Genomic DNA, 15,759 nt, shown 5'->3' on the forward strand with positions numbered 1-15,759 from the left:
GTGTTTCCTATAATCTTAGAAACAAACAGTGTTGCTTGTAAAGAATTTGAGTGGTGCAAAAAGGAAAGGAAGCCTTGTTCACAGAAAGTTGTGTAGTAATCACCTACCAGCATGGTGTAAACTTGTTGTAGACTCTTGCTGACCATAGTCAGGGTTATATTGCAAATAACAATTAATCAGTAATAATTTTCTAATGTAACTGGTGGAGGGATTTCCCAAACGTTCCTCCTGTTTGTCTAAACTTGTCTAGGTCCAAGGACAGGCTACTCCTCACCTTCAACTAGATGGCAGTAATTAAGATTTCAGTGTTGGTTTTGTTGCCCCCCAAGTGTAAATATGCAAAAGTCATCAGTTCCAGGAATTTCTGCCCTTCTCTCTTGGACACTGCTGAACAATGTGTGTGTTGGTTTTATTTGAAGATGACATACATCTGGGAATTTCTGGAGGAATTGCTCATATTGTTTCATAATTTGTTGAAACCATTAAAACGTGTTGTTTCATGGTTTATATTAATACAGTAAGTGGTAGGTCTTTTTTTAAAAGTGAAATAAACCTTGTTTCCTTCTCTTTGACAGGTAATTGTATCTACTTTATTTCAAATACTCAGTTTCAAAGTGTTGCAAATTTCTCAAGGTGTTTAAAAAGTGCCTGTCATGTTCATATGCAAATTTATTCACTTTTCTGTGTGAATTTAATGTAGGATTTAAATTGAGTGCTTTGACTGCACATCGGTCAAAGTGTGAAAGCAGTGGTTTCTGCCCAGATGTCAGCAAAAAAGTGACATCTATGTTTTATGTTTGCAGAATATGTACAGAAAAAATTAAATATAGCTCTTGGTACACACTACCAGGTACTTTAGTAAACAGCTTAAGAGTACTGTCTGTTCCTTGTGTAGCTTTTTTCTGCTCCTGGAAAATAGCTTGCTAGCTGTGTAGCAGATATTTCGTCTCATACCACAACAAATCAGGAGTTATCAAGCCTCACAGTGTTGTGTATTCAGAGTGATAAGTGCCTTAAAAATGTTTTTCTGCTTTCAATATGTCTGCCTTTTGCAAATTCCCAATATTTAGTCTTTTGCAGCAAGTCTTTTGACCCAAGGCAGAAAGTTAATATGGTTTTCCATTACCAGTAAACAAGGATGTTTTTGTTTGTGTTACAGGAAAATGATGAGCAGCAGTCCCAAGCTTTTCCACCAATGAGTTCTACATCAAGGTCACCACTTTGCCTGCATAAACAATCCCCAAAACCTCTCTCTGATAATACTAGGGAGAGTCGTACAATGCACAAAGCAAAAAAATCCCTAAATGAACCAGGATTGTCTGAGCAAGATGAGCAAAAAGAAAACTGTAAGGTGCAGTAAAATCTGACTTAGTCACTACTCAGAATAACTGGTGATCAAAACCAGTTTGTAAAATAAATATCAGAACTATATAGAGGGTACCATTTTCTCTTCTCTAATGAAAAACGATATATGGCTTCTGCAGAGCTTCCTTGTGAATATTTACTAATACCACTAGTCACTCAAACTTGTGAAATAATAGTGAAAAGATATAATTAATCTTTTTTATAGAATCACAGAATCCACTATGTTGGAAAAGACCTTTGAGGTCATTGATTCCAACCTATGATCTAACATTGCTTTGTCAACCAGACCGTGGCACTAAGTGCCACATCCAGTCTTTATTCTTAAACACCTTCAGGAATGGTGATTCTGCTACCCTCCTGGGCAGCCCATTCCAATGCCCAGTCACTCTTTTTGTGAATAACTTCTTCCAAATATCCAGTCTAAACCTCCCCTAGTGCAACTTGAGTCTGCATCCTCTTGTCCTATTGCTGGTTAACTGGGAAGAGACCAACCCCCACCTGGCTACAACTTCCTTTTAGATGTAATTGTAGAATTATGATTGTAGAATTTTCTGTAAATACTTCTTTATAAATCTGTTAAAAAATTAAACCATAGAAAAAAGTGGCCACATGTTGTCATGTAGTTAATTGTTGTCATTTTTATTGTGTACCAACGGTTGATCTACAAATGGAAAATAGACTCAAGTAGCTAAAAATACTAGTTTCCTGGGAAAATGTGGCAAACACTATTGGATGATTCAAAATGAAGCAGTGACTTACTTTTCAAGTGCAAGACAAAAATATAGAACCAGATAGTGCATCCAGTGCAGATCTAGTGTCCTGTGCCTTAGTATCCCTTCTTCCTGATGGAATAATACTGTGCAGATAGGAGTGAGAGATGATTTAAACAAAGCCAAAGAGGATTGTCTGTTTCCCTGAAATGAAGCATCTTACCATGTACTTCCCTAACTGAAGGTCATATGTTGATCTTCACATCTGCCAAATGGCCTTTGACCAGCCAATAATGAGGGGGAGCACTTTGCACCAGGCCTGAAAGCACCCTGTAACAACAGATTTGTTGTTGTTCTGCCAGCAATGGCTGGCTGCTGCTCTTCTGCACGTCACCCTTCACCTTGGCAATGCTTAACCTCAAATCTGTCTCTGTGAAAATTATTGAAAAACCTGTGCCTGGTGTAATGAGAGGGGATGTGTTGGGTAATGGTCAGATGTCAAGAAATATCTATGGAATGCCCTAGGTTATGTCCTTTTTCGTTCAAATAGCATTTAAGATTCTGGTATCATCAGTAAAAGAGAAATAACTCCACCCGGATCATGACAGTGCACTTGAATTTAGGATGATTCATTACAAAAATGCTCACCCCAGCTTGTGGATCTCAAAGATCTAACTGGGCTTGCTCAGCAGCACAGACCAACTTAACACTATAGAAAAGGGTGACATGGACCACATCATTCATTATCCATCTAAACAAATATTACTTTCTGGTAATTCATATTATACTCAGCTGGCCTGGCCAGATATTGGGGAAATCAAGCTCCTGAAAATGAGCAGTAGTGCCCTAAAGCTCCAAGATGCACAGCAGAGAGGCATTTTCACATTGTTGTTGTTACTATGTCAGAAAGATGTTGTTTCTTCTTTCAACAAAAGTGTGTAATAATGTTTTCTACACCTTGAAAAAGATTCCTTAAAATAAGAGACAATACTTTTGTTTCAAGTTGAACTTTCAAAATATAATGATACCTTCTACTTCAACCTTAGTTTTACCCTCAAAGCAGTGGTTTTCTCTTTTTACATGTACGTATCTCCATTATTCTGTCTTTCTTACAGTATTGTCTATTGGAATGCAGTCAGTTTAGGAGAAAAAATTATCTACTCATCAGTCTAACCAAAAAATCTTTAAAGAAGTTCAACATTTGTATCAAATGTGTAACAGTGTCAGGCAAATGAAAATATTTTTCATTGTTCAGAAGATCAAAATCTTTCACATAGATCTATAGATCTTTTATATAAATCTATAGCCATACAAGCTATCCTTCAATAAACAGATATACCTGTGCTTGGGGTCACAGTAGTAGATCTTGTGGCTATTTTCTTAAACATCTTTAGTTGTTCATTAACTCAGGTAATTAAAACAATCTTTGTGGCACTATGCCTAAAGACAACTTCCAGAGAGACTGAAAGGAGCCCACCTTAAAGGATGCATTTTATTGCCTCATCTTATGTCAGGATACTGTCAAAACTCATAAAAGCTAAATTATTTCAGACCAAGTTTTGTATATTGATATTAATTAGGGATCATCTGTGGAATTACACCAATTTAAAAAAAATTGAGTGTCTTGTAGAAGCATGAGTATGAAGAAGCTTTGGTAGCTGATAATAGAGAAAACCCAAACAAAACTGGTGTGTTTTATTTATCCAAATCATTGTTTTTCTATTTTAATCTGATGCCTTGAAAAGTGTCCCACTTGGAAAAGAGTGTGGAAAAAACATCTATCTTTAGAAAGCTGTCTAATCTTAACCAGACAAAATTGAACTATGTTATAAAGAAAGAAATGACTATCATCAGAAAACATTGAGACTTTAGTTGTTACATATTTTCCTACTTGGCTGCATTTGTATTTTATAAGCCTTTAGATTTCGTTAAGTGTGAAATGTTTGCATTTTGAAAGGTTACAATGTCTAGGTTTTTTTAGCAACTAGTGTGTATCAGAGTATTGGATAGTCTTAGGTTTTTGATGTAGGTTAAGATTTTAAAGAGGTCTTAGATTAATGCCTGAATCTATTGAAAGTGGGGTTTAATATTCTACATTCCATTGCAAACTGATGAGACTTCAGTCTCAATCCACATAGGGAAGTTCTGTCAAGAACATAATTTCCAACCAATCTGTATATCAAGCATGCAGAGCAAAAAAATCAAGAGTGCCTCATCAGGATTCCTAGTAGGATTGCATAGGATGTGTTTTGTCATCTCTCTGTAATGTATGAAAGGACACTTGTATGTGGCTTTCTATTCTGACTGTGTAGGTCCCTGTAAAAATGTCTTTGGTACTCTGCCATGGTTCTTAGCATGCTCACCTGGTTGTTGCCATAGTGATACTGTGTTACATCACAGGAAGATGCATTAGCTGGAGCTCTTCTTCACTTTCCTGTTTGCCCAGAGTTTACATTGTAATTGGTGCAAAATCTAGTTTGCTGTCCCAAGTGGTTTCTCCATGCTTCCTGAAATGCCCAGAGCTGTACATTAAAAGCATGTTGCAGGAATGCTGGCATCCTTCTGGCATGTTCCCCCACAGCTGATGGAAGGGTCTGGGTGGTTTGTGATATTCAATTCTTTCTTCAGACTTTGAACTATTCTTCTCATTTTTACCTAATAATGAAAGAAAAACATGAATGGAAATTTGTTTGTTGCCTGATCTTCTTGGATTCTTATTTTTAAGGGCCAATGTTTGAACTATCTCTCAGGTGTCAGAATTTTATATGTTCCCAGAATTTAAAATGTCAGATCCTGTCCTGACTTGTGGAGTCCACTTGGCTGCAGGGATGATCACTAGTTCTCTGCACTGCCTGTTCAGTTCCACCTTTGGGGACAATGCTGCCATTCCTACATTTGTTGGCTCACTGGGACCACTTGGAAGAGTCTGTTCATCCAGTGAAAGGGAGAGATGGAGCTGAAAGTAGAATCACACTCTCACTATCCAACTAATTTTGTTGGTGTGCCCTACAGTTGATGCAAATTAATACACTTTTAAGGAGAAAGAAAATTACCAGGGGGAGCAGTGGTGAATCCAAATGTGCCTGGTTTCAGAAGTGTATATTGGACAACAAAGCAAAGAGTGCCCTAAAGCCTTGAAGGTGATGAGAGAGAAGAGTGCAACACACACCTAATGGGGAGCTTCCCTGTGTAACACATGACAAGTTCCCTCTAGACAGGGAACATTGCTGAGCAATATAAACACTACAGGAAAAAACAAAACCAGTGCCACTCCATGGCTCAGGTGCTGGAGAACACTCCAGATTTTTTCCAGAACTAGTTTCAGGTGCCATGTTGTTGTTTGAGATTTCAGCTCTCAAACCCTTAAAATAATTCCATCTCCCTCTGCTTTGGCTATCTTATCCTAAATAGCCACAAATTACAAAAGGCTGTCAGTAATTTTCTGCAGAAAGCAGCAATTGAAAACAGCTGTTTGAACTTAATGATGTTGATAACAATGCAAGGTGGACTGTGGGTGGAAGCAGACTGCAAAAGCAGTTTTCAAAGGCAATATGGATTTGCTTGATATATGGACTAGTTTATCTACAGTTCCAGGGATAAGAGATGATCTCTGTAAATATATATATATATATGTATAAGAGATATATATAAAATAGATATTATGTATTTGTGTGTGTTCATGTTCTTTGAGATACTTATATGCACACCCAAGCACTTGTTTCAGTGTAGAGTTCAGAAACTCTATGGAACATAGAAAAACAGGATGTAGCTATAAAACAGCTAAATCTGTTTGGCTTTTTGCATGGTTTTATTCCTGGAAGCTTTTTTAACAGCAGACAAATCATGATCTCTACTGACAATACAGCTGTTGAAATACTTCAGTGGAAGGTCTGATGGGTGCATAGAAAAATCAGCAGCTCTTTGTATTTTGCTTTTCTGCTACTGCACTTCATAAATTAAACAGATGGAAGCTTAGTGAGAATCTGCTCTATGCTGGATACAGAGGTTCCTTTATTTCAGGGCTCCTTTATTTAAGTGGCCTGCTGAGCACCACATAAAATACAGTGTAAATACATTTGATCTTCTGAAGGAAGATTGACTTTTTCATGAAGACTGTGTATCCACATCTGACTACTGATTTTTTTCTTTTAGAGGCAAAATGGGAAGTTGGAAGTTATTAATTGTGGCTGGGGAGTGCTTCAATTCTTTTTTCAGTATAGAGAAAGGGAAGTGTTACGTATTCTTTTGACCTCAAGTTGAAAAATACTCTGTCTTAGGCACTGTTGATATTTAAGCTTATGTGTGGTTTTAGGCACTGCCTGGCCTAAGAGAGATTAAAGATTTTAGTTCTTCTGAGTGGAGCATAATTTGGATTAGCTTAATTTTGGACTAACATAATTACCTTCAATTCTGATCATAGAGGCTAAAAGTAGTAATGGAGAAGACTGATACTTCATCCTATGGGATTTCTTTTTCCTCTTCAATGTCTTGTGAGCAATTACAGAGGAAAGAATTATTTTGTGATTCCCAGATCTCCTACTTGCTTAACTGGTTGTTTAACTTGGTTAGCTGCTCTTTTACTTTTCTTTTAATCTAAGTGTTTGGTATCTGGCTCCTGGTGCTATCTTCAAGCCAGCAAATCTACTATTGAGACAGGCAGTTACACATGAAAGTATTAGTTTACATCAAAGAATCTAAATAAGAATCTCCCACGAGGTGCACATCCCCTTACACCAAAAGTATGAGTTGCAAGGGTACCAAATGGTTTGTTCAGGTGTCTCCACCCCCACTGCTGACTTCTTTGACAAAGCAGCTCTCTTGTGTAGAAAGCATCATTTTAATGTGCTTAAAAGGACATGTTAAAAAATGTAAGGTCAGTGAACCAGCTGAAGGGAGGACAATATAACCTTGAATGCTCTACCAGAGCTTCCAAAATGTAGCTGAGTTTATAGGTTTATAGAAATAAACAATGGGGAAACTAAAGTCTTGTCTTTGCTTTAAAGCTGATGCTTTGCAGTCAACCTATCCTGTTGTAGAACTGGTGCTGGAATATCCATATTCCATACTCAGATAGTTGGGAGAGGGTTGTACCGTGCTCTAATGAGTTTTAACATAGAAGATCAAGTGTTAATTCTTCCCCACTTGTTTCTTATCCAATATCTCTTAATCAGCAGGGGAAAGTGGGGGATTTTACAGTCATTTTAAAGGCAATTCTCCTGGGCTCAGCTACCACAGTTGCTATTTCTGCATTGCTGTCTAGGGTACATTGAAAAAAATGTTGATGGGAATGTAAGTGATTGCTGGCTTGCTGTAGCAGGCAGGAGGATTCCACAAATTCGCAATGTCCCTGTGGTACACTGGAGACACTTCTATAAATTCAGTAATGCAGCTATGATTATTCTTCTCCTCGCCTCCCAATTAACCAGTACTGCACATATTGTTCCCTGTCAAATATCTTATTTTGTCAGATGCCAGAGAGCAGTGTTGTTCTCTTTTCAAATTGCTGGTTTGATTTCTGGCAGTACTTGATTGCTTTAAAATGTACTTTCTGCATCCATTTTCCTCAATACTTAATTAACTGGAGAAAACTACTGAAATAAGGTTTCAGTTAAGTAGGTGTTTCACTTCTGTCCCCACTTTATTTCCTCTAGCTCACTCAAGTCTCAGAGACTTTGTCTTCTATTTGGAAGGAATTTTGCTGTCTTGATTATCTATCTTTTAGCTAAATTCTCCTGAAAAACCCCATTCTAGAAGATGCAGTTCCCATCTACATTAAACACCAAAAAAGGCTGGAAACAAGCACTTCTTTTCCAGGTCACAGCTGTTGCAGCATGAGCAGTGCTTGAGCATCATCTGTGGTACTTCTGTGTCTTTACAGGGGTGTCTTGGGCACCTGCAGTGCAGGTAACTGCTAGAAAGCACTTGGCTCTTTTTCTGTCTTCTTTTGGTGGAGCATGTTCTATGGGAAGTGCCTGCCTACAATAAGCTCCCAGGGAGTAGTGCTCCATGGAACACACAGCATAAAGGAGCAGCAAATTAACCTTTTCTCTGTGAGAATAATGTGGAAGACTGCTACATCATAGCTTGGGACTGCATGTTAGCCCAAGGTTATGCCTACCCTGTACTCGGGTTCCTCATAGGTAAATCACCAGCTTGAGCATCCAGAATTCATTGGAGCAAAACAGGTGCTCTGTCATATTTTGTTTTGACCCCATGTGTTTCTCTATTTCAGCCTTACAAAGAGCCAAGACCATTGAAATAAAAAAAAACAAAAACATCAGTGATCCGGTATAATCGTACTGGGAGAAGGGAAAATGGAGATGAAATACGCAGTCAGCAGTCTGATTACAGGTAGTTAGTATGCAAGCAAACATTTCACCTATCTTGGAAAGGACAAGAGTAGATTCTGAATGGCAGATGATTGCAGAATGGACTGAGAGCACCTGACCAGTGTGGTTTGACTTGCTAAGACTGAGAAAATTATTAATATCACTGTCAGAATGAATCAAGGGGAAAATGGATTGCGGTTTAATCAATTAGCATTCCTAGAGCACCGTCACTGAACTGTGCTTTATTAAGAGATGACAATCATGATGGCCTCTGGTCTGTGGAGGAAGACCTGTGGGTATTCATGGCATGGAATGAAGTCTGGAAGCTGTCACACAGAAAGGGAAAAAAGTGGGTAGACTCTGAGGAGCTTACTGGGAAAATTTTATAACTCTGGTTCAATTTGAAGGTCATTACAACAAGCTTTCAATCTTGACCACTTTAACAGAAATGTAGTTGTTCTGTGGAAATGTGTTAAAGATAATGGACATTCTCCATGAGCTGGAAACAGAAAATGTCCAGTGCTTCAAAAGAAGTCATTTTGTAACTGGAATATTTTTGTGTTTAGAAAATATGAAAAAAACTCCTTGTGATAGGGAATCCAGTGGATTTCTTCATGCACACACTTTGTCAAACTGACTGAGGAGATTTGCAGCCTTCAGCATCTTTTTCTTTTGAGAAGTTATGCCCTTAATGTCTTATGATAGAAATTAAGAAATACCCAAGAAAGTGAAAAGATCAACTTTAAAATCTCTTCCATGACCTTAAAGAAATTTTCACAAAAATTTCTGAATGAATATAAAAGTTATTCAAATCTATTTGCAAGGCTGCTCTTTGTACATATTATAAGGTAGTTTTATATCTCCTGTGTTCTGTTTTGCTACCTTGACTGCTAAAGTGAATGCTCAAGAAAAGGGAAAAATCCAGTGTAGCAGCCAAGGCTGTGGAAGGCTGGTAAGTGTGAAAGTTTGTGGCCAGGCCTCACAGTGCTGAACTAACAGATTGGATCTTGTGAATAACTAGGTGAGTAAAGTATGTTTTGCCTATGAGAGTTTTCCCTTCTAACCTAATTTTAAAGCTTAGTGGCCTGTAACTAAATCATGGTCTAGGTTAGACTTGCTTTCAGTGGCCAAATTAATCAATGCAGGTATGAAGAATCTACCCTACACGTGTCCTCTGGTAGTGAGGTGGTTCATGTTTGCATGGTACTTGTCCAGTTTCCCAGTTGTCTTCATGTTTGGAAACTCTGGTTTATATAGGCAGCTTGAAGAAAAGGGTGTTTGCCCCTGCAGGAACACCACTGAATGACCACTAGTAATGGGATGAGCTCTGCTGTATAAATGGCCAGAGCAGGCAGTGATATTAGTACATCCAGTTGAAACTTCAGAAGAAATTTAAGAACTTGAAATTAAACTATTCATGCTGGAATTTCTAAAATTTTGCCAAGATAGAATATTCCTACGATAAGTCACATGGGTAAGAGAACTTGTTTCACAGGTCATTTCCCCTTCTGCATGTGATGGGGCCACTGGATCAGTACTGGTTTGGAAGAAAGTTTTCACATACCAGATCACTGACATTTTCTGTTGTGAGAAGAATAAACTTGGGTCCTGTACTCATCTCAGAGCAGTCATTTTCATTTTTACTGGTTTACTTTTAAAAGTTTCCCATGTGCAGTGTCTAATTATGGTCCATTACAAAATGCTGTATTTAAATGGTAACAGTGCACAGGGCTGGAAGGAAGGGACTGTTGGCAAGTTGCTTTTTCACTTTGATGATTAAGCCGCTAATTATTGCATTAGCATCCCAAACCACAGTTGCTTGTGATGTGTCTCCTCCTTAGGCAATCCCATGAGGCATGATGGGCTAAGTAGAAAGGGTATGGCACTCTGAGAAGGGAAATGGCCAAGAAGTGTAGGAGATAGTGCCAGGGATTAAGCAGAGGCTGCTTTCTCCTGTATCTGCTTCAGTGTGACTCAAGGTAGTGCTGAATGTGTGGTATATCAAAAAGAGTTGTTTTTTTTTTCCCTTAGAAATGTAAAAATTTCTAAGGGAATAGACCTTTTCACTAATGGCTGTGAAAGACCCTATGACACTTTCTGCCAGGTCTTATCACCAAGGCCATACTTGCACAGTAATCAGAGGAAATTATTTTATTTGGTTGAATATAGTGGCTTTTCAGCTTCCACATCACTGTGGTGTTCAGCTGCCTATGTTGTTCTATGTACCTGTCCTGAAATGTTTGGTAACACTGCAGGATGCCATTTGTCAGATATCTTCCATCTTCCCCTCACCTGAGATAAAACTTTTGGTGTCATTATACTGTATTTTTTTTTAAAAAGGAACACTTTATGATCCTCCTAAAAGCAAAGGCATAAAACAAGTGTAAGATATTACTTTGTGTCTTCAGAAGCTTTTGGTTTTATATGATAAAATTCCCAGAAACAAGTTACTTGGAACAGTTTGCTTATTGGAAGACTGATGGGCACTGGATCCCCCATCAATTTCTTGGAATGATGCACTTACAGACCCATTTCAGTGGCTATTTCAAACCCAGAAGATAAGTTTTCTACTTTCCTGAATTATAAGAGCTACCCTTTTACTTGTACCTCTTAGCAAAAACCAGCATTTTTTTCTCTTTAAGGAAATATTTTTAATGGAATTGATAGCTTCTCAAAATGTATCTGAGTATGGATCAGGTTCTGCAGCAGATATGTCATCCTTGCACTTCTAAAGGTATAAAACTGATGGTGGATTCGAGCAAGTGGCTAGAGAAAAAAAAAAACCCAACAATTTTTACAAGCTTTCTTGAGTGGAGACCATTTTGTTACTACAGAAAATGGGGAAACCTGTTTCCTCTGTGAAAATTTGTTGGAAAAACTCTCCAATTTCCTATTTGTGTGGTAGAAAAAAACAAAACAACGTTGTACTCAATCATAAAAGAATGTTTGAATATCCAGAGCTGGCCAGGTGAAAAGAGACCTCAACTGAAGACTTCTAAGCACACTATTGAATGCTATTGAATACTCTGCAGAGGCAGTGAAACATACTTTCTCCTGGGCGTGCTGTTTGAGATTGCATGTTCTAAAACAAAAAAAAAAATTATCTGTTCCCTAATTGAATTAGGCAACTAATTGCATTCTTCTTACCCTCAGTCCCCATGTAACACCCCATTGAGTGTGACCATTTCCCTGGAAAAGCAATGGTGCTATTGTCTTTCTCAAAGCTGGAGAAGAGGCTGTGGGTACTAGAGCAGTACCCACTTGAGTTCCCAAGTGCGTGCTGAGGATTGCTTAGACGTGGTATGTGGACAAACACAGTTGGTGGGTCAGGCAACACATTTGGATGGGTTATCACCCTCATGATGTTTAACAGGCAGTAGACCAACGTGGAGGTTGTTTCAGGGAACAGATTTCAGATACTGTGCTGGAGAAAATGCCAGTAGGAACTTGGAGATGGGAGTGTTGGTTTTGGAGAGCAAGTACACAGAAGAGCAGAGCCCAGAGAAAGAAGTACCCAAATAAAAATTTGGCAGGCATCCAGTGTGGGTGAAAAAAAAAAAAAAAAAAAAAAGACATTGCAAAGACCTTGACATGTGTTTCCATCTTATTTTGTCTGTCTGGACCAGAAAGCAGTGATAGGAAATAAAGAGTTTGGTTTGAAAACTACAAAATAAAAGAGAAAAATGTATTTTTGTTGGACAAAAGTCCACTCACTATGAAATTCATTTCCATCCACTGGCCAAGTCACTTTTAAAAGCCACAAAGTGATTCAGCTTCCATTACTTTTCTTGTGGGAACTGCGCCTGGTCTAATAAATGTCACTGCTCACAAGCTTCTCGTGGTGTAAGTTATGCTTACACTTCTTAACCTTTCCAAAGAGCACTTCTTGCTCCTGTGTGTGCTGTGTTCTTCTATCATACAGAGGTAGTTTGGTTCTTTTTCCTTTCATTGATGCATGGCTAAACATGCAAATTTGTGACGAACAATAATCTGTACATCGGTTCTCAGCCAATTTTATTCCTCTTTTCTGAGTTTCTTTAAAATTTTTAGTCAGTATTTTTGAAGGGGAAGAGAGCAGGCTTAAGCTCAACTCAGGTGCAGAACAATGTGTTCCTAGATATCAAACGTGTTGCAGGGGGACATGGCAGAAATCTGCTGCTGCTTACAAACTCATCCTTCTGGAAGCAATCATCTACCTTCAGTTTCTTCTTAAAATATATCAGCTCTATCTCTAAGGCAACAGTTGACCTTACAAATATGCTCAGCATCCTCTAGTCAGATGTAAAATACATATCCTCTCAAATTGAGGTGCAGCTGCTGATTTTTTTCCCCCAAAAACCAACTTAAATTTCACTAATTTCAACTCAGATCATTCCCTAAACACTTCTTCCACCTACTGCCTGTTAGTCCAGCAATTAAACAGTTACCAAAACACTACCTCTCCCCTAATTGTAGCACTTTAAAAGACAAAATAACATTCTGCATTCTAATTATTTTATAATTCCTTTAATTGTTGTTTATTCAATGTGCAAATCATGTGTGCAACTCCCACGTGCCTAGTGTTGAAGGAAGTATAATTCTAAATGGTTACAAATTTGCAGAAACAAATAAGCCAAGGTAGCTTGTTTAAAAGCCCCTCTCTGACAGTTTCTCAGAAATGTTCCCACCTGAGTCTGCTGCAGCAATATGAGCTTTAGAATGCCATCTCCAAGTCCTTGACCTTGAAACCTTTGGATCATCAGACCCAATGAAACGTCTTTTTGTGCAAAGACTTTTAAAGTAAGATCTAGGGGGGAAATCAAGCATCAAAACCCTCTCAAGGCCAGAATTAGCAGGCTCAGTCCCTGTGGGACGTGGGATAAGCACAGGATTAAAAAGCTCCATGCCCCAAGCCCTGTGCACTGGGCAGAGCCCCTCCAATTAGCAGCTGGCAGGCAAGGCAAGGAAGGCTGTGAATGAACTTCTGTACCCTCTGTGGAGCCCACAGTTTTGCAGCAGCCCCTTGGGAATGTGTTTTTACCTCTTTTTTTCCCTTTAATTCAGAGTCTGTAAAGAAGAAGGAATTTATATTATCAGTTATTGGGAAGCAGAGAAACCCAGTGCCTTTTAAATCAGTGCCACAGCCTCAGTTTGCAGTGCTCGTGTCCCCTGTTTTGCTCCTACAGTCTAACCTAGAAGAATTAGTTCAAAAGCCCAGTTGAGCCATCTGCTCATGAGGCATTGGATTTGGGTCTTGTCAGCTTTGGAGTCTGCCTTCCCCATTTCATGGGCAAGTTCTTTAACCCAACTGGGGTAACAGCAAAGACAATGGCAATGACACCAACGATACTTTCTCTGTGAATGACTTTTAAAAGGAATGGTTGTTGAAAGGAATTAAATGTCTTCTTTCTATTTTTTTCAAAGGGCACTTATAAACTCTGCTCTCAGGAGAGGGATCCAAACCCTGGAATTAGCACAGGCAAATGTGCTTTTGCTCATCCTAGATAAGGTGCCAGACTTGCAGACAGGTGAGACAGGACTGTGGCTGTGTATTTTTGCCTGGCATTTCTTATTGTTTCTCCACAGGCCTCTTCCCTCTCAGGGTGGGAGATGTCCAGACAAGCATTTTGAGTTGTATAATTCTCAGCAGGCACCACCTGGGGTGCCTTAATGTTGGACTTAGAATTTTACATTCTGCTCTGGCAACCAAACTCCTAAATTCAAGCTATTAAATTGCAGTCTTCTTCCTGGATCTAGTCACAGCATCTAAGCCTATTTTGCTGGTCTACTCCAGAAAATAGCAGTCACAGCAAAAAAAGGGCAGCAGCAAATGTTCTTTGTGAACAGGTTTTATGTAATTAAAGTAATTCTGCATACTAACTACAGTATCTGTATTTTAGAAACATTATCAGAGCAATATACAAAAACGTACAGAAAAATCTCTTTACCAGCTCTCCATGGAAAACACCCTTATTGCTGCCTTAGTAAGGGGAAATTCTCCTTGCTTTTTATTGAAATTGTGTAGTAGTCGATCTGCCATAAATTGTTGCTCAGCATTGATGTACAACATTTCTACTGGAGGTGACAGAATATTTAATATTAGATGCTTTTTGCTCACCTCATCAAGGTTATGCCTCTTACTTTTAATGTGCATTTCAAATACATCTTCTAATGCCCTTAAAAAAAGAAAAAGGAACATCAGTGAAAAAAACCTCAACTCTTCAAGGTCCATATACTTTCAAAATGAAAAATAACTACTCAGCCTGTTTTTCAGCCTGTTTAAAATACATCTCACCTTTCCACTTTTGCTCCATCCCCTCCCCATCTGCCTGTAAGTGGAATTAAAAACTAAAATCTTAAACATTTGAAGGTTGTTGGATATTCTCATTCCAAGTGCATGCTGTTTGGCAGGAACTATGTTAAGAAAAGACTTCCATGTACATAATTCTGATTTCTTCTTCTACTTTTAATAAAAATATAGGAGTACTGGTGCTTGCCATCACGATGTAGTAGTCCCCCTCTGTGTTTTGCTGGGGCCTAAGTCTCTCTTGCTTCTGCTGAGTTCTGTCCCATCACACTGAGTGAAACTGCTGGGGGTACTGGAGTGCTGGAGTGCACTGCAAGCAGCCTCCTAGGTTCATTTATAGCTCTTGTTCCTTTGTCCAATATATGGTGCTACTCAAAGAGAGCTTTGGAACTTTTTAGACTGAAGGTCATTTGCATGATCTCTTTGTTCTTGGGTCTCCTTTTCAGTAACTTCTTAGGAAAACACCACAGGTTGGACTTTCGTGCTCATAGTTTGCTTAATAGGTGCACTAGGGAAAGTAGAGATGTGTTCAGAAAGTTCTGTCAATAATTTTTTAGAGCCATGATCAGCTATGAGCAAAAGAGGTGTGAATTGGTAAAAATCAAAATCTATCTGACCAGGGAAGTTAGGTCTCCAGGTTCTGCAATCATAATTAAGTCTAACGCAATGTTTGCATTTTCAGCAATGTCTGCAATGAGCTGGAGGGCTCAGCAGACCTGGTTTGGTTTTATACTGCATATTGGAATTGAGAGGGAATTCACAATTTTATCTCTGGAATACTGGCCTAAATAAATGGAAACTTTGAAATGTTTTTATAATATTAATCCTGCAGGGTAGGTAGCGAAGGCCATTAGTCGTGTCTCTTTCCTACTTAGACAAAACAGATATATATATATATTCATCTTGTGCTTTAAAATGAAAGGATATTATTGATTGTTCACTTTTCTTCTGCAGACCAAGCAAGTTCTGTTATCAGAGGTGAGCCAAGGACACAATGGATGCTTTTTCACATATTTTTAGTAAACTTTATTTTTGAGGGAGAAGTACACAGGATCTAAACTGCCTCCCT

At 38.6% G+C, this 15,759-nt stretch overlaps 2 protein-coding genes across 6 annotated transcripts in view; one reads left to right on the forward strand and one right to left on the reverse strand.

The window, feature by feature from the left end:
* Positions 1–1,984, forward strand: part of CENPF (centromere protein F) — a 34,027-nt gene extending 32,043 nt beyond the window's left edge. For all 5 annotated transcript variants that reach the window (XM_056488303.1, XM_056488304.1, XM_056488302.1 and 2 more), the window contains one exon: positions 1,160–1,984. In XM_056488303.1, coding sequence (XP_056344278.1) covers positions 1,160–1,360 — 201 coding nt within the window. In that variant the 3' untranslated portion in view covers positions 1,361–1,984. The remainder of the gene's footprint in view (positions 1–1,159) is intronic.
* A 1,564-nt stretch (positions 1,985–3,548) lies between these two features.
* Positions 3,549–15,759, reverse strand: part of LOC130251579 (spermatogenesis-associated protein 7 homolog) — a 47,702-nt gene continuing 35,491 nt past the window's right edge. Inside the window, exons 9-10 of the mRNA XM_056488307.1 lie at positions 14,502–14,559; positions 3,549–4,730 (exon numbers count right to left, since the gene is read on the reverse strand). Coding sequence (XP_056344282.1) covers positions 4,605–4,730; positions 14,502–14,559 — 184 coding nt within the window. The 3' untranslated portion in view covers positions 3,549–4,604. The remainder of the gene's footprint in view (positions 4,731–14,501; positions 14,560–15,759) is intronic.

Source organism: Oenanthe melanoleuca, chromosome 3 (assembly GCF_029582105.1).
Source record: "Oenanthe melanoleuca isolate GR-GAL-2019-014 chromosome 3, OMel1.0, whole genome shotgun sequence".
In the NCBI taxonomy this organism is placed as follows: Eukaryota; Metazoa; Chordata; class Aves; order Passeriformes; family Muscicapidae; genus Oenanthe; species Oenanthe melanoleuca.